This window comes from Hypanus sabinus, chromosome 6, assembly GCF_030144855.1.
Source record: "Hypanus sabinus isolate sHypSab1 chromosome 6, sHypSab1.hap1, whole genome shotgun sequence".
NCBI classification, from domain to species: Eukaryota; Metazoa; Chordata; class Chondrichthyes; order Myliobatiformes; family Dasyatidae; genus Hypanus; species Hypanus sabinus.
The window spans coordinates 114,346,197-114,363,787 of NC_082711.1; the positions used below are offsets into that span (position 1 = coordinate 114,346,197).

The window sequence follows — 17,591 nt, forward strand, 5'->3', positions numbered from 1 at the left end:
AGGGAGGGAGGCCGAAGAAGGAAATTATCGGCCAGTTAGCCTGTCTTCAGTATTGGGAAGATGTTGGAGTTTGGTATTAAGGATGAGCTTTCAGGGTACTTGAAGACACATGATAAATTAGGCCAAAGTCAGCATGGTTTCTGAACTGTCTGGCCGACAGTATAATTAGGGCCTACATTATGTTGTGGGAGTCGTCACTGCACGTGCTATTAGACGCATATTGAGCATGCGTTATTAGGTGCGTATTGATCTGTATGTGTGTGCCGAGTTTGGATTCGGCCAGTAAAGAACCATGGCGTCCATCTGCAGCGTTTTTATTAATAGCATTGTTGTGTAACCAGGCCACGTACTCAGCAGTTTCCTGATTGGGAAATTTGCCTGTCAAATCAGTTGTAATTCTTTGAGGAAATAACAAGCAGGATAGACAAAGGAAAGTCGGTGGATGTTGTGTACTCGGATTGTCGGAAGGCCTTTGACAAGATGCCACACATGAGGCTGCTTAGCAAGATAAGAGCCCATGGTATTACAGGAACGATACCAGTTTGGACAGATTATTAGCTGACTGGAAAGAGGCAAAGAGTGGGAGTGAAGGGGGCTTTTTCTGATTGGCTGCCAGTGACTAGTTCTGATCCATATGGGTCAAATTAGGGACGACTACTTTTTACGTTCTGTGGATATGTTTGCGGACGATGTGATGATAGGTAGAGGAGCAGGTGGTGTAAAGGAAACGGGGAGTCTGCAGAAGGATTTAGACAGATTGGGAGATTGGCAAAGAAGTGGCAGATGGAATACAGTGAAGGGAAGTGAGTGGTCACGCACTTTGGTAGAAGGAATATAGGTGCAGATAATTTTCTAAACAGGCAGAAAATTGAAAAATCAGAGCTGCAAAGAGACTTGGGAGTCCTTGTGCAGGATTCCCTGAAGGTGAACTTGCAGGTTGAGTTGGTGGTGAGGCAGGCAAATGCAGTGTTAACGTGCTTTTCAAGAGGACTAGAATATAAAAGCAAGTACGTAATGCTGAGGCTTCATAAGGGATTGGTCAGATGGCACTTGGAATATTGTGGGCAGTTCTTGGGCCCCTTATCAACAAAAAGATGTGCTGACTTTGGGGAAGGCCCAGAGGAGGTTCACGAGAATGATTCCGGGAATGAAAGGGTTAACATATGAGGAGCATTTGATGGCTCTGGGCCTGTACTTGCTGGAGTTTAGAAGAATGAGGATAATTTCATTGAAACCTACTGACTGTTGAAAGGCCTAGATACAGTAGATGTGGAGAGGATGTTTTCTTAATGGAAAAGTCTAGAACCAGTGGGCAGTCCAGAGATGAAGAGGGTAGTGAATCTATGGAATTCATTGCCACGAATGGTTGTGGAGGCAAAGTCATTGTATATATTTGAAATGGTCATTGATAGGTTTTTGATTAGTCAGGCCATCAAAGGTTAGGGGAGAATGCAGGAAAATGGGGTTGAGAGGGATATTAAGTCAGCCGTGATGGGATGCAGAGCAGACTTGATGGGCTGAATGGCTTAATTCTGTTTCTATATCTTATATTCTTATGGGCTAAAATATATGCATTTTTATGCTCCAATGCTAAAGATTGAACCTTTACTGCAAAGATTTAAGACCAAGATCACACTTCAATAAAATGAACAGTTAATTAATCATGTATGTAATAAAAATGGAAAATGCTGAAAGTGCTTCACACTTTATTTATGTAATGCCATCCTGAAGTGATTATGGTCTTTAGTTACATGGATTAGTTTCCAGAACTTAATACTGATAACATTTTCTTCTACACACTTTCCAGTTTCTGGAGCCTGTTTTTTGCTAAGACACAGGTAGAAGAAGATATTTTTTTCTCATGTTTTGGAATTATCCCAGACTTCTTCCCATGATCTCCATCATAGAAGCTGGTTTTCAACCGACTCCAGTGATGTTGTGTGACATTAGGAAGCGACTGAGAGCACTGACAACAGCTTGGGCTATGGGACCAGACATCAGCCGGAGTGTTTGAGAACCAGCTTCACCTTTACCCAAGCTGCCTGAGCACATTTGCCATGCTTGCATTTATTTGACTATGTAGGAACTTGCCCATCTACGTTCTCAAATATCTATGTTCTCAATCCAATGTGGCATCAGCTTACTCATAATCATCAGCACATTGATGGGTGGTGTTGGCAACATGCCAACAAGAGCCACTTGCTGTCCAATAACCTACTCAAAGATGCCCAGTTACATTCACCACGCCCAGGGAAAGGACCTACAGTATGCATATATAATGGGAATTACTCATTGGTTTGTTCTTGAATGTAGCTGCTGTCCATTCTGTAAATTCAGTGCTGTGGTAGATGCCAACTGTGTTACAGGTATTAACCCTCAACAGTAATGATCAATTCACCACAGAGCAAATCTGTATGAGCTGACTTGTACCTTTAATGGTTCAGTTGATAATAAGCATGTGAGTTTACAAAACTAAGTTTCTGTGTGCACACCCACTTGGTTTTGCTGACCCTCCTTGAACAGTCAAGGAATAGAAAAGGTAATACCCAGGAAAATGGGTCTGCGCTAGCTAGGAATCCCTCTTGATCCTGATGTAATCTCCTTGTATCCAATGTGGGCTTATCCACTTCTGCAATGGGTGGTCTCCAGAGATGTTGCTGCCTGTCCTCCCAAAATTCTGCATTCTTATCCTTTATCAAATCAATCTGTCACGTTTTGGTGTCATTGGTTCAGCCTTATCTGACTGATGTCTGTCAGCTTCTCGTAGGATCTGGGCCAAGGCAACAAGCAGTATGTTTGTGTCTCAAGTAACTTTTCTTTATTCTTTCCAACTCAGACAGTTTCAAACCAGTTTAGCAAGACTAGACAAGCATGGCCACTTCAGTTCACAGGCTGTTATTTCCACAAGCCTGCCGTTTTTACATAATTAAACAGCTTCTTATTTGGAAATGGTCCGATGTATCACAGATCATCAGCAGGAGTCTCATTGTGACCACTTTCAGTTGTTCTTATGAAGCCATCCCTGTGTGAGAACCAGTTCACTGATCATTCACAAAATGATGGCTACAGGACCAGGCCCACAAAATGGCAGCCTCCATTCCTTTGTCCACATGGCAGGAATAACAACATTTGGTTTGTCTGCTTCCACTGCCTTTGCCGAATTCCTGTTCACTGATTTGCAGATAGTTTTCTTCCTGGCCAACAGTAGACTAACTTTTCCCTTTATGATGAAGTGACCAAGAGTGTGGCATAGCAACTTGCAAATTCTTTTAAATTTTGGAAATTTTTACAAGCTTTGATTTTGGTCTTCATAGTTGTACTTCTGCATCATTTTTTGTGGTATGGTTACTGTCCGTATTACTGTTTAATACTATTATGTCCTATTCTGGAGTATTAACTACAAGGAATGAAGAATATATACTAATTGTATTTCAGCAGTGTTGGAAGGTACTTATTATTTCAATCTTTTTCTGTAGAGTTCTGAAGATGTGAGGTGCAAGTGTATCTGTCCTCCATATAGGAACCTGACTGGCCACATTTACAACAAGAATATCTCCCAGAAAGATTGGTAAGACTAGTCCTAACATCTCAGTAACATTGTATGCCTAACATTAGCAGGCTTATACATAGTGGAATTTCAAAATTTTCAATGCTTTTGAAAATGATTAAACTAAGTTATGTTCTGTTCAAAGACTTTCCACTATTTTCTGTGTACTTTGAGCAATTCAATTTCTCCAGAAATTAAAAGAGGATACTTAAAAATAAATTCAAAATGAAAAAGAGGGGACACAAAAACAGTTGACAAGATTAAGAAAAGTTACCTTGTTGACATGTTAAGGAAGGAGACAAACCAGCGAAAGAGCAGGGCCCACATTGACCAAAGCAACAATCTACGCTTGGGAGCCAAATGATGTAGGTATGATCATAAATCAATACTCCTCATCTTTATTTACTCAGAGCAGGACATTATAGTTAGAGAAAACAAGGGGGAAGGGTGTAGAAGTGAAATTTTAGAACTTGCTGTTGTTAAAAACGAGGACATAGTTCATGTCGTAATGGGCACATAGGTGGATAAATCTGCATGGTAAGATGAAATGTATCTTGAAGGGCCAAGGGGGGAAATTGCACAGGCCCTGAAAGTGAGTTTTAAATCTCTACAGGCCTCAGGTGAGGTACCACATTACTGGAGGTTAGCAAATGTGGTTATTTATGTAAGGTAGCAGAATAAGGATGGCCAAAGGAGGTGTAAGGCACGCCTTCCCTCTGCTAACCTGCTTGGGCAAGATGTAGCACCTGCTCAGCCCCCCAATCAGGGTCACCATGGTTGTATGAGCAGCTGGTACAGATCACAAGTCCTGGTTATGCGAGCGCTGACGCCAGGCAGAAAATCTCTGTAAGAGTATAGATAATGGCTGGGGTCACCTGTCATATAAGGACACTACCTGGAAGAAAGCAATAGAAAACCAGTTCTGTAGGGAAAAAATTGGCAAGAACAATCATGGTTATGGAAAGACCAAGATCGCCCACGTCACAGGACAGGGCACATAATGAATGAGTGAGCAAAATAACCCCGAAGGTTACAGTTCAGTGAGTTTATCATAACTGCAGAGAAGAAAGGTCAAAAATGGTCACCTTGGGTTTATTAAAAAGAGATCCTGTCTGACCAGCTTAGTTTAATTTTTTAAACATATTGATGAGAATAGTGCTGGTGATGTCAACTGTATGGACTTGGGGTCTGTGACCCAGACTTGTACTGGATCCAGGGCAACTTGGGAAGTTGAATCCCAAATTGGCTTTATAATGGAAGGCCGAGGTGAATGGGGGGGGGGGGGGGGGGGTCTGTTTTTTTTTGGCTGGAAGCCTGTGACCAGTAGTGTACCATAGAGATTGGTATAAACATAGAAAACAGTACAGTCCCTTCGGCCCACAAAGCTGTGCTGAACATGTCCTTACCTTAGAAAGGTACTTAATATCTATGTTAATGATTTGAAGTATGATCAGTAAGTTTGAACGTGACCCAAAAGCTGGCAGTGTTGTTGATAGCGAGGGGCTGGTCTTAGGTTACAGGAGGAAATGGATCAATTGGTAAGATGGGCAGAGCAATGTCAGATGAAATTTAGTCCTGATATATGTGAAGGGATGTCTTTTAGAAAGATTAGGATATATACAACGAATGACAATGAGCTCCCTCCTTGAATTGTTTCAGTGCCTTATGCCGTGGTCAACAGTCCCTTTTTCACATTTTGATGATGAAGAGTAGCCTGATGAGAGAATGGTGGCATAAAGGTGGTAACATATGGATTGTTGTGCTCATTGTGGGTTGGGCTTCATGGTGAGCTTCTTATTGCATATTGTTCTCCCACATTCTAAAGACTTCCTGGTCGGTAGGTTAATTGTCATTGTAAATTGTCCCATGACTAAAGAGTCTTTGGCATCAGCAATGTGCTGAGAAAAGCAGCCAATCAATTTAAAGCTCTGCAGTCCTGCATGAGCAATGTGCTGAGAAAAGCAGCCAATCAATTCAAAGCTCTGCAGTCCTGCATGAGCAATGTGCTGAGAAAAGCAGCCAATCAATTCAAAGCTCTGCAGTCCTGCATGAGCAATGTGCTGAGAAAAGCAGCCAATCAATTCAAAGCTCTGCAGTCCTGCATGAGCAATGTGCTGAGAAAAGCAGCCAATCAATTCAAAGCTCTGCAGTCCTGCATGAGCAATGTGCTGAGAAAAGCAGCCAATCAATTCAAAGCTCTGCAGTCCTGCATGAGCAATGTGCTGAGAAAAGCAGCCAATCAATTCAAAGCTCTGCAGTCCTGCATGAGCAATGTGCTGAGAAAAGCAGCCAATCAATTCAAAGCTCTGCAGTCCTGCATGAGCAATGTGCTGAGAAAAGCAGCCAATCAATTCAAAGCTCTGCAGTCCTGCATGAGCAATGTGCTGAGAAAAGCAGCCAATCAATTTAAAGCTCTACAGTCCTGCCACCAATGGTGTTACACCTCAGTCAAGTGCTGAAATCTTATCACAAAATCTACAGATACTGGAAATCCAAACAACACACACAAAATGCTGGAGGAACTCAGCAGGCCAGACGCAGCATCTATGGAAAAAGTAAATAGTCAATGTTTTGGGCTGACACTCAACATCTTATCACCTTCGGCCAATTAGGTTCACTGTTCAGAAGAATGCCTGAGCACACTGGATACAGAAAAGGCCATGGGCCACAATGTGGTACAGCTTGTCCCTGTTCAGCTTTAGCCATGCTTCTAATCAAAATATTCCAGTACAGGTCTAACCAAGTAAATCCAAAGATGCTGCAAATTTGAACCAAAACAGAAAGTGCTTAACAGGTCAGGCGGAATATGTGGAAAGAGAAAAGTAGTTGCTGTTTCAGTCTAAAACTCTTTGTCATGTCTGATACTCTGATGTGTGGTGGCATGGTAGCGTAGTGATCAGCACAACACTCTACAGTACCAGTTCAATTCCCACCACTGCCTGTAAGGAATTTGTACATTCTCCATGTGACCATGTGGTTTCCTTCCATGTCTCGGTTGGTGTGTTAATTGATCACTGTAAGTTGTCCCCTGACTAGGTTAGGGTTAAACCAGGAGTTGCTTGGCAGTGCAGCTCGAAGAAATGGAAGGGTCTATTCTGTGCTGTATCTCAAAAAATAAATAAATGAAGAGTTTTTGATGTGAGCCATTAACTGTTTTGTTTTTCACACGTTGCCCAACTTCAGACTCAGGTTTAATATCACCGGCATACAGTATGTCATGAAGTTTGCTGACTTGGCAGCAGCAGTACAATGCAGTGCATACCTGTAATATCAAAGAAAAGAACTGTGAATTGCTGTAAGTTTATTAATATATATATATTTAATAGTTAAATTAAATAAGTAGTTCAAATTTAAAAATAAGAAGGTAGTGAGGTAGTGTTCTTGGGTTCGATGCCCATTCAGAAACTGGATGGCAGAGGGGAAGAAGCTGTTCCTGAATCGTTGAGTGTGTGCTTTCAGGCTCCTGTACCTCCTACCTGATGGTAGCAATGACCTGCTTTTCTTTCAGTGAAAAGTAAAATATTGTTCAGTTTTAACTTATCCATAAACAGCACGATAAAACTATTCCAGGCAATTCCTGCTACCCGTCAACTACCTCCATATCACCCATTCTCACTCAGTCTACAAATGAGTAAAGAATGGCTCTTGCTTCCAATAACTCACCTATAGAAGTACATTTAGTGCTCTGCTCTGATCCCTCAGCTTCAGATGGTCACGGGACTGACTTTCAGTTGTGAGTCAATGCTCTTGTTAACAAGGCAATGCTGACTGGATGTGAGAAGTCCTAGTAAATTTGAAATCAAAAGCAATACACGTCACTTGATGGGGTTATGCTTAACACAAAGGAGAGTTGTTGGAACCAAGTAGTCTCAATGTTAGTTACCCAGGCCTAACCATCTTCAGGTGCTCTGTCAAGGATATTTCCTCCTTGATGTTAAAGCAGAGGATATGTTCTGCTGATTGAATGGTCCTCTGTTGATAAAGCATCTACATCATTGAGCCTTGGATGAAGATGAATCAGTTTGAGAAGTGGCAGATTAGATTCATGCTACCCAATGCCAGATGACCATCTGGAATTGGCAGGTCCAACCAAACTTAGGGAACTTTGGTTTTCAAGAGATATTGAAGGCCCTGGCTAAGGAAGAGGAGGGGGGGAGCAATTATAAGCAGCAAGGAACAAATGAGGCACCTGAGAAGTTTAAGAAATAGAAGAGAACACCAAAGAGAAAAATCAGGAGGGCTGAAAGGAGGCATGGGGTTGCGCTGGCAGACAAGATGAAGGAGAATTCCCAGGGCTTCTACAGATATATTAAGAGCAAAAGTATAGCAAACGACAAAATTGGTCCTCTTGAAGAACAGTGTGGTCATCTGTGCGTGGAGCCTAAAGGGATGGGGGAGATCTTATATTTTTTGCAACTCTATTTACTCAGAAGATGGAGAAGATGGAGACAGAGGATTTACTCAGAAGATGGAGAAGATGGAGACAGTGAGGCATAACTGCAGTGATGTCATGGACCGCACACACATTACAGAGGAGGAGGTGCTTGCTGTCTTGAGGAAAATTGGGATGATAAATCCCCAGGGCGTGACCAGGTGTTCCCTTGGACTTTGTGGGAGGTTAGCGCAGCAATAGCAGAGGCCCTAGCAGAGATATTCAAAGCATCCTTAGACACAGGTGAGGGGCTGAAGGATTGGAGGAGAGCTAATGTTGTTCCGTTGTTCAAGAAAGGCTCTAAGAATAAGCTGGAAAATTTTAGGCTGCTGAGCCTCACATCAGTAGAGGGTAAGTTATTGGAAGATATTCCAAGAGACTGGATATATAAATAATTAGATACACAGGGACTGATTAGGGATAGTCAACATGGCTTTATGTGTAGTTGGTCATGTCTAACCAACCTTATAGAGGTTTCTGAAGAGGCTAGCAGGCAAGTTAATGAAGGCAAGGCAGTGGATGTTGCCTACATAGACTTCAGCAAAGCTTTTAACAAGATCCCGCATGGGATGTTGGTCAAGAAGATTCAGTTGCTTGCCATTCAGGATGAGGCAGTAAGCTGGATTTGACATTGGCATCGTGGGAAAACAGGGAGTGGAAGTAGATGTTTGCCACTCGAACTGGAGTTCTGTGGTGTACCTCAGGGATCAGTGATGGGTCAGTGGTTGTTGATATCTATATTAATGATTTGGATGATATTATGGTAAACTGGGTTAACAAATTTGCAGATGACGCCAAGATTAAGAGCAAAATGGACAGCAAGGAAGACTATAAAATCTTGCAGTGGTATCTGGACCAGCTGGGAAAATGAGTGTAAAAATGGCAGATGGAACAGACAAGACTGGAAGGGCAAACTAGGATAGAGGTAGCACAGTGAAGGGAAGGGGGTGCAGTACAACAGTGATCTAGGAATACAGATCCATATCTCGTTGAAAATAGTGTCACAGTTAGATAGGGTCATCATATTAGCCTTCATAAATCAGAGTGTTGATTACAAAAGTTGGGATATTATGTTGGAGTTGTATAAGACTTCAGTGAGGCCTAATTTGGAGTATTGTGTGGTAGTAATTGGACTACTCTGGTCTCCTACCTACAGGAAAGATATCAATATGATTGGAAGAGTACAGAACAAATTTAAAAATATATATATGTTGTTGGGACTTGAGGACCTGCGTTATGGGGAAAGGTTGAACAGTTTAGGACTTTATTCCTTAGAACATAGAAATCTGAGAAGAAATGTGATAGAGGTACACTCAATTTTGAAGGGTAGATGTAAGGTTTTTTTCTACTTAGGTTAGGGGAGACTAGAACTAGAGGTTATAGGTTAAATGTTTAACAGGAACATGAGGGGTAACCACTCAGAGGGTGGTGAGAGTATGGAACTAGTTGCCAGTGGATACAGGTTCGATTTCAACCTTTAAGAGAAGTTTGGATAGGTACAGTACGTGGCTGGGAAGGGAATGGGGGTTATGGTCCAGGTGCAGAAGGGAATGGAGGTTATGGTCAGTGGGACTGGACAGATTAATGGTTCAGTATGGCCAAAGAGGCTCTTTGGTAATGCTTATTTACTTTTACCAAAAAGCCAAATGTGTGCATAATAACAATTTTGTAAATTGTAGTGCGTTTTAATTATTGGGTTAAGTGCAGTTTTTCTATAAACATTAACTGGGCACTGCTGTCATTTTTCCATCTGTTTCCCATTCAGCTCACATTCCTATGGTAATATTACCCCCCCCCCCCATCTCATCACTTCTTCCATAACTCACTGCTGTACTGATCCTCTTCTCCACTTCATCCATTCTATCTGCTCCTTTCTGACCTGATTGATTCTTCCCCTCTAACGCTTTCTGAGCTTGATTGGACTTCACGTATAGCTCCATGGAAGTCTGACTACTAACATAACATAGTTTAAAATTTACCTGTGGTGCACTAACATTCCATAGCACATAAGAGTAGAATTAGGCCGTTCAGCCTATTCAATCTGCTCTGCAATTTCATCACAGATGATCCATTTCCTTCTCAACCCCAATCTCCTGTCTTCTCCCCGTAAACTTTAATGCCCTGCCTAATTGAGAATCTATCAGCTTCCACCATAAACAACCCCCATGACCTGGCCTCCACAGCCACCTGTGACAATGAATTCCACCAATCATGTGGATTTAGTCAGAGGATGTGCCTCTGACTAAAGAAATTCCTCCTCATCTCCATTCTAAATGGATGCCCCTCTATTCTGAGGCTGTGCCCTCTGGTCCTAGACTCCTCAACTAAGGAAACATTCTCTCTTCATCCACTCTATCTATGCCTTTCAGCATTTGATGAGATTTTCCCCCTCATTCTTCTAAATTCCAGTGAGTAAAGGCCTGGAGCCATCAGTCACTCCTGATATGATAAGCCTTTCATTCCCAGAATCATTCTTGTGGAAATCCTCTGAACTCACTCCAATGTCAGTACATCTTAAGGGTTGTGCTGACAGGTTTCAGGAGAATTCAAGAATATTGAAGGAATTTCAGGTGTTGATGTCACCTGTCAAGCTGAAATACAAATTTTTAGAGATTGTTGCTTTAAGTATAAGTTTGTTGTTGAAATGCAGACTTAAAAATGGGCCTACTGATATTTATCTCATGTTTCAAAAACAACCTGATACATATCTATCCAGGTGGAGGCTTCTCCATGACAGATAGAACTAAGTAGATTCATGAGTAGCAATTTTTTTGAACATCTGGTAATTGCCTCTCTCCCCTTCACCATTCCCCATTCCCGTTTCCCCCCTCACCTTATCTCTTAGCTGCCCATCACCACCTTCACTTCCTTCCGTGGTCCTCCTTCTCCAGCCCTTTATCTCTTTCACTAATCAACTTGCCAGCTCTTCACTTCACCCCTTCCCCTTTCCCGGTTTCAGCTCTCACCTATCACCTAGTGCTTCTTCCTCCCCCTCCCCACACCCTCTCACTCTGACTTCTTATCTTGTTCTCCCGTCCTAATAAAGGTTCTTGGCCTGAAACATCGACTGTTTACTCTTTTCCACAGATGCTGCCTGGCCTGCTGAGTTCCTCCAGCATTTTGTGTGTTGCTTGGATTTCCAAGATCTGTAGATTTAATTGTGTTTGTAAACACATTCATCTCCAGAATTGGATTCATTGATGTCACTGTCTGCAAAGATACATTTAAAGACTGTCCAATGTTAGCCAGATGAACCCATTTGTTTTTTTAAAAGATTAGTTGACAATCAGATTAAAGATGAGTCTTTGAATTAAAGATGTGCTGGGCATCTAAAGATGACAGTTTGTGATATTGCTTTGAGGTTCTTGTCCATGGTGTTAAAGTAAATGGTTCATTGTTTACAGTGAGAACATGGGCAGATATCAGCCTTGCCTTGCTAGATATGTACATTAATTGTATCAGAAATTCTAATGCAGATTTCCATTTTTTGCAAATTGATTCCTATCCCACTGTTGATTCATCCACTATAATCTGTAATATGTCAGTATCTGTGATTTTTACAAATCTATAGTCTTCATTTTGTTTTTCTTCCTTAAGCTTTGAGAGGTTATGGAGACTTAGAAGCATCTGACTGAAGATTGTCTCTGTCATTTCCTTCAGATTCAGCCATTGTTTGTAACTTCATAATGCATCAATGATTTCTGTGCATTAATGTCTTGAACATTACTTGGCATTAACAAAAGTAGCTGGGTTTTAGAAATGGTATAAGTATAACCCATCTGCTGGCAAGGGCCTGCTCTTTATTATAGCTTCATATTATTATGACGATAAATTTATGGTGCAAAAGAAGAATAGCAAGTTTGATGGACTCTTCAGAAATCTGATGGCAGCAGGAAAGAATCTGTTCCTAAGAGTGTGGGTCTTCAGGCTCTCATACCTCCTAATGAGAAGAGGGCATGTCTTGGATGGTGACGGTCCTTAATAGTGAAGGCCACTTTCTTGAAGCAGGCTTTTTGAAGATGTCTTCAATAGTGAGGAGGCTTGTGTCCACAATGGATCCTGCTACAATCCTCTGCGCATTGGCACCTTCGTGCCAATTGATGACGCAACTAGTCAGAATGTAGTCCGCGGTACGTCACCCGTGGCCTCCCCCACTCCCACACGTCTACCTTCCCCTCACCCAGCTTCACAAATCACCTTCTACCTTGTACTCCCCCCCCCCCTCCCCCACAACTCCATCCCACCACCTTATTCTGGCTTTTCCCACTTCCTTTCCAGTCCTGCTGAAGGATCTCAGCTTGAAACGTCGACTCTTTATTCATTTCTAAAGATGCTGCCGGATTTGCTGAGTTCCTCCAGCGTTTTGTGTGTGTTGCTTCAGAAATCCACTAGTCTTTGGTGACGTACCAAATATCCTTAAACTCCTAATGAAGTATTGCCTTCAAAGTCAAAGTACATTTATTATTAAAGTGTGTATGCAGTGTACAACCCTAAGACTCATCTTCTCACCAATGGCCACGAATCAAAGAACAAGTCTGATGAAAACATCAATACCCAACATACGAAAAAAAAACAAATTATCGCAAAGCAGCAAAAAAAGAGTGAGAAACACTGAATATAAAACATCAAACCACAGAGTCACCAAAACAGTCTAGGAATGTTCAGTTCATTTCAGTTCAATGCTGCGTCATTTGTTGACTGCAGGCCACAGAGGCAGTCCACTCCCATCAAAGTCACACAAAATAACAGCAACAAAGGAGTAATGAGAAAGCAGAAACACATCATGGCGTGAACTGCAGAGTCCAGTCCACAAACCGCATCGATTAAACCTTGTCCGAAGCCGGCAGCATCCTCCAGCCATGTGAAACGAGAGGGGGAGAGAGACCAGTTAAACACGACACCTTCCTCAGGCAGCAGGGACAGAAAGAGGGACACGCAGGTGTTACATTTGGATCAGTGTGGAAGGCCCAGGATTGATCCTCTCAGATTTCAAGCACAGGAGCTTGAAGCTGTTCACCCTTTACACTGTTGATGCTGTTGCTCCTCAGTGAGTATTCAACCAATACATAGCAGGGAGGTCACAGATTCGGTCGCTGCTCTGTAGCTAGTCAGCTGATGAGGTGATACTATACCTCTGAGTTAAGGAAAGGAAAATCAATCAAGTTGTCTACACATAGCTACTGATTACTGTGTCTATCTGGAAATAACATGAGACAGATGAATCCATGGTCAGTTTACTGACTATTGAGTTAAGTCAAAATACATGTCAAGTCTCCAAGAAAAACTGTGATGCCCATCTTCCTAGTATGGACCATTTGATATCATCATATATACCAGTTTCAGTACTTGGTCGTGTATTATATTCATCCTTAATTTGGACAAGTAACCAAGGCATGAAGATGTTTACCCTGAGCATTCAATCAAGCTGCATAAAATGCACTACAGAAATTATTGTAACTTGACCTTTTTTTAAGTGAAGTACCTCAGACGGCTGCTGAAGTAAATCAGACATAGTGTTTATGTTACATCAGACATGGAAACGTTTTTGAAAAACAAATTAAAAGGATCTTTTACAGTTTTGTATATGTTTGCATTTAATTGATGTTTTCACTTTTTTAAAAATAAAGTTCCTTGCGTGTGGTCCAACAGGCAGTGCACCCAAGGGAGAAAAGACGAGCAGTAATGAGATGTGATTCATTGGTTAGCGGAATGGACAGGAGGCTCTGTGGACAAGAACGAGATGCCCAGATGATACATTGCCACCCTGGTGCCAGGGTCAGGGATACCTCAGACTGAGTCCATAACTTTCTTAAGTTGTAGTGTTAGCAGCCGGAGATCAAGGTCCAAAGCAGTAACAATAACATGGGCTTGAAGTGACAAGTTCCTGCAAAGTCAGGTTAGGGAATAAGTTAAGGGACAGAACCTACAGGGTGTTGATCTTAGGTCTGCCACCCACGCAATGTGCTAGTAGGAAGACAATGCAGTTTAACAAGTGGCTCAGGAGATGGTGCAGGAAGGAGCACTTCAGATTTTTGCATCATTGGGCTCTTTCAGGGGAGGCAAGACCTGTAGAAATAGGACTGTTTGCACCTGAACCAGAGGGAGAACAGTATCCTTACAGAAAGGTTTGCTAGTGCTGCTCCAGGGGGGTGTGGGGGGGTTGGGGTTTAAACTAGAATGACAAGAGGGTTGGGAACTGGAGAGCCAGAGCAGCCAATGGAGTGGTTGTGAGGAAAGTAGATTTTCACCCGACATACAAAGACAGTAAACAAAAGGTTGAGCATAGTGGGACTAACGTTCTGAGTTGCACCTGTTTGAGTGAAATGAATCTTGTAAGTATGATAGACCGTGGATCGGTAATTATGACATTAGAGCCATTAGTGAAACAGGAGGGGCAGCACTCTCCACTTTGTGTTGCATGGTTCAGTTGTTTTAGACATGATGGACAGGGCAGGATTAAAAGAGGAGAGGAAGCATTACTGATCAGAGAAAATGTCACAGTAGTACGCAGTTGGGACAGACTGGAGGGCTCATCTACTGAGGCTACATGTGGAGCTGAGAAATAAGAAGTGTACGACCATGTAGATGCAGCGTAGATTCACTAGGTTGATTCCTGGGAAGGCAGGGCTGTCTTACTCAGAGAGATTGGAGAGATTGGGCTTGTACACGCTGGAATTGAGGAGATTGAGAGGGGATCTGATTGAAACGTTTAAGATAATTAAAGGATTTGATAGGATTGATGCAGGAAATATGTTCCAGATTTTGGGAGAGTCCAGTACCAGAGGGCATGGATTGAGAATAAGAGGTCAGTTATTTAACCAGAGTTGAGGAAGAGCTTCTTCTCCCAGAGAGTTGTGGAGGTGTGGAATGCACTGCCTCAGAAGATGGTGGAGGCCAATTCTCTGGATGCTTTCAAGAAGGAGCTGGATAGCTATCTCATGGATAGGGGAATCAAGGGATATGGGGACAAGGCAGGGACTGGGTATTGATAGTGAATGATCAGCCATGATCTCAGAATGGTGGTGCAGACTCGAGGGGCCGAATGGTCTACTTCTGCACCTATTGTCTATTATATTATAGACCACCCAGCAGTCTGTGGGATTTAGAGGAGCATCGTTGTAGAGAGATAGCAGACATTTGCAAGAAAAAATCAGGTTGTGATTGTAGGTAATTTTAAAAATCCACATATTGACTAGGACTCCAATATGGTGAAAGGATTGGATTTGACAGAACTTGTCAAATCTGGATAAAGTCACATGGACTGTGGCAAGTCTTTTGCATGGGAGACTGTTCATGATTAAGTCGCTTGGCATTCAGGATGAAGTAGTAAATTATGTTCACATTGGCTTTGTGGAGAAGCCAAAGATTGGTCTGAGTTGGTTGACTCTGACTGGAAGCCTGTGACTAGTGGAGTGCCACAGGAATCGGTGCTGGGTCTGTTGGTATCTGTCATATGTGTCAATGATCTGAGTGATAATGTGCTAAATCAGATCAGCAAATTTGCAGAAGACGCCAGTGAGGAAGGCTATCAAAGCTTGCAGGGGAATATGAACCAGCAGAAAAATGGCAGATGGAATTTATGGCTGATAAGTTTGAGGTGTTATCAACACATACAAACAAGCTGGATGAACTCAGCAAGTCGGGCAGCATCCGTTGAAAAGATTGAGTTTGAGATGTTGCACTTTGGGAGGGCAGTCTGGGATAGGAACTGTACAGTGAATGGAAGGGCATTGAAGAGCGTTATAGAACAGAAGGATTTGGTATGCAGATACATAAGTCCTTGAATATTAGAAAGAGAAATTTTGAAACATTGTTTTTCATATGTCAGAGTATTGAGATGTTATGTTGAAGTTGTATAGGAGGTTGGTGAGGTGAAATTTGGCACATTGTGTGCAGTTCTGGTCACCTACCTACAAGAATTATATCAAAAAGATTGAAAGAATGCAGAGAAAATTTGCAAGGATGGTGCCAGGAATTGAGGACCTGACTTAGAGGGAAAGGTTAGGACATTTTTCTCCTCTGAAGCCATGAAGAATGAAGGAGGATCTGATAGAAGTATCCAAAATTATGAAGGGTATAAATTTTTTCAACTGAGAAACTAGAACTAAAGGTCATAGGTTAAGGGTGAAAGGTGAAATACTGGGAATCTGAGAGGAACTTCTTCACTCAGCGGGTGATGTGAGGGCAGAACGAGCTGCCAGTGGAAATGGTAGATATGGGTTCAATTGCAGACTTTAAGAGTACATCAATGGGAGGGCTATGGGCCAGGTGCGGGTGGGTCAATGGGACATGGACTAGTTGGGCTGAAGAGCCTGTTTCTGTGTTTTATGACTCCGTTCAGGAAGGTTTCTTTACTGAATATATAGAGGTGCCAACAAGAGAGAGAGTGATACTGGATCTCCTATCAATGAATAAGACAGAGTAGATGACAGAAGTATTTCTTGCAAGCTCTTTGGATCTAGTGATCATAATTTCTTTAGTTTCTAGAAAATTACGGAGGAGGGTAGGACTGGCCCTTGGGTTGAGACTAAAGGCTGATTTTGATGGCATCCGAAAGGATCTGGCAAGTGTGGGTGTTTTCCAGCAAAGAAATACTTGCTAAGTGGGAGACCTTCAAAAGTGAAATACTGAGAGTGCAGGGTCTGTTAGAATAAAACGCAAAGCTAGCAGGTGTGGGGAACTCTGCTTTTTGAGGAATACTGAGGCCCTGCTTAAGAAGAAGAAGAAGGAGATGCATAGCAATTATAGTCAGCAAGAAACAAATGGGATATTTGAGCTTAAGAAATATAAGAGAAGGTGAAGGAAATCAGGAGGGCTAAAAGAAGGTGTGAGGTTGCTCTGGTAGATACGGTGGAGGAGAATCCTAATGGCTTCTACAGATGTTAATATTTTGCTCTTCATACAAGGGTCAAAATTGGTCTAGTTGAAGATCAGCAAGTTACCTATGTATGGTGCAAGTGTGTATCAAGTTGGCAGTGGAAGTGTTGGATGTGGTTTTGATTGCAACATTTAAGAGAAATTTGGATAAGAGGAGTTTGGATGGCTATGGTCCAGGTATGGTAGATGGGATTAGGCAGAATAATAGGTTGGCATGGACTAGATGATCCAAAGTGCTGAATATATCAACCCAAATCTTGGCTTTCCTACAACTGAAAAATTGTCTTTCAGTTTCTCCTGTTTGTTACTTGGATATGCAATGTCCTTCATTTAAATAACCACTCAACCATGTATGATTCTACCCTTTTGAAATGCCTGAGTCCAAAAGTACTCTCACCCAACACACGTCAATGATGTCAATGTCAACAAAATAGCTGGTCATTGACTTCAGGAAGAGGCTGGTGCACCTTACTGTCAGTGGTATTGAGGTTGAGAGGAGTGAATATCACCAGTAGTCTGGACTGATGTCAGGGCTAAGAAAGTTCACCAGCACCTCTACTTCCTCAAAATTTTGCATGTCCCCTTTGACCCTTAATAATTTTTATTGATGCACCATAGTAAGCATTCTGTTGGGATGCATAAAGGTATCAATAAGATTGAAAGAGTAGAAAGAAAATTTACAAGGATGTTCCCAGGACTTGAGGATCTTAGTTACAGGGAAAGGTTGAATAGGTT

At 42.1% G+C, this 17,591-nt stretch overlaps 1 protein-coding gene across 1 annotated transcript in view; it reads left to right on the forward strand.

The window, feature by feature from the left end:
* tmem9 (transmembrane protein 9) overlaps positions 1-17,591 on the forward strand; it is a 128,309-nt gene that overhangs the window by 20,026 nt on the left and 90,692 nt on the right. Inside the window, exon 2 of the mRNA XM_059972772.1 lies at positions 3,477-3,568. Coding sequence (XP_059828755.1) covers positions 3,477-3,568 — 92 coding nt within the window. The remainder of the gene's footprint in view (positions 1-3,476; positions 3,569-17,591) is intronic.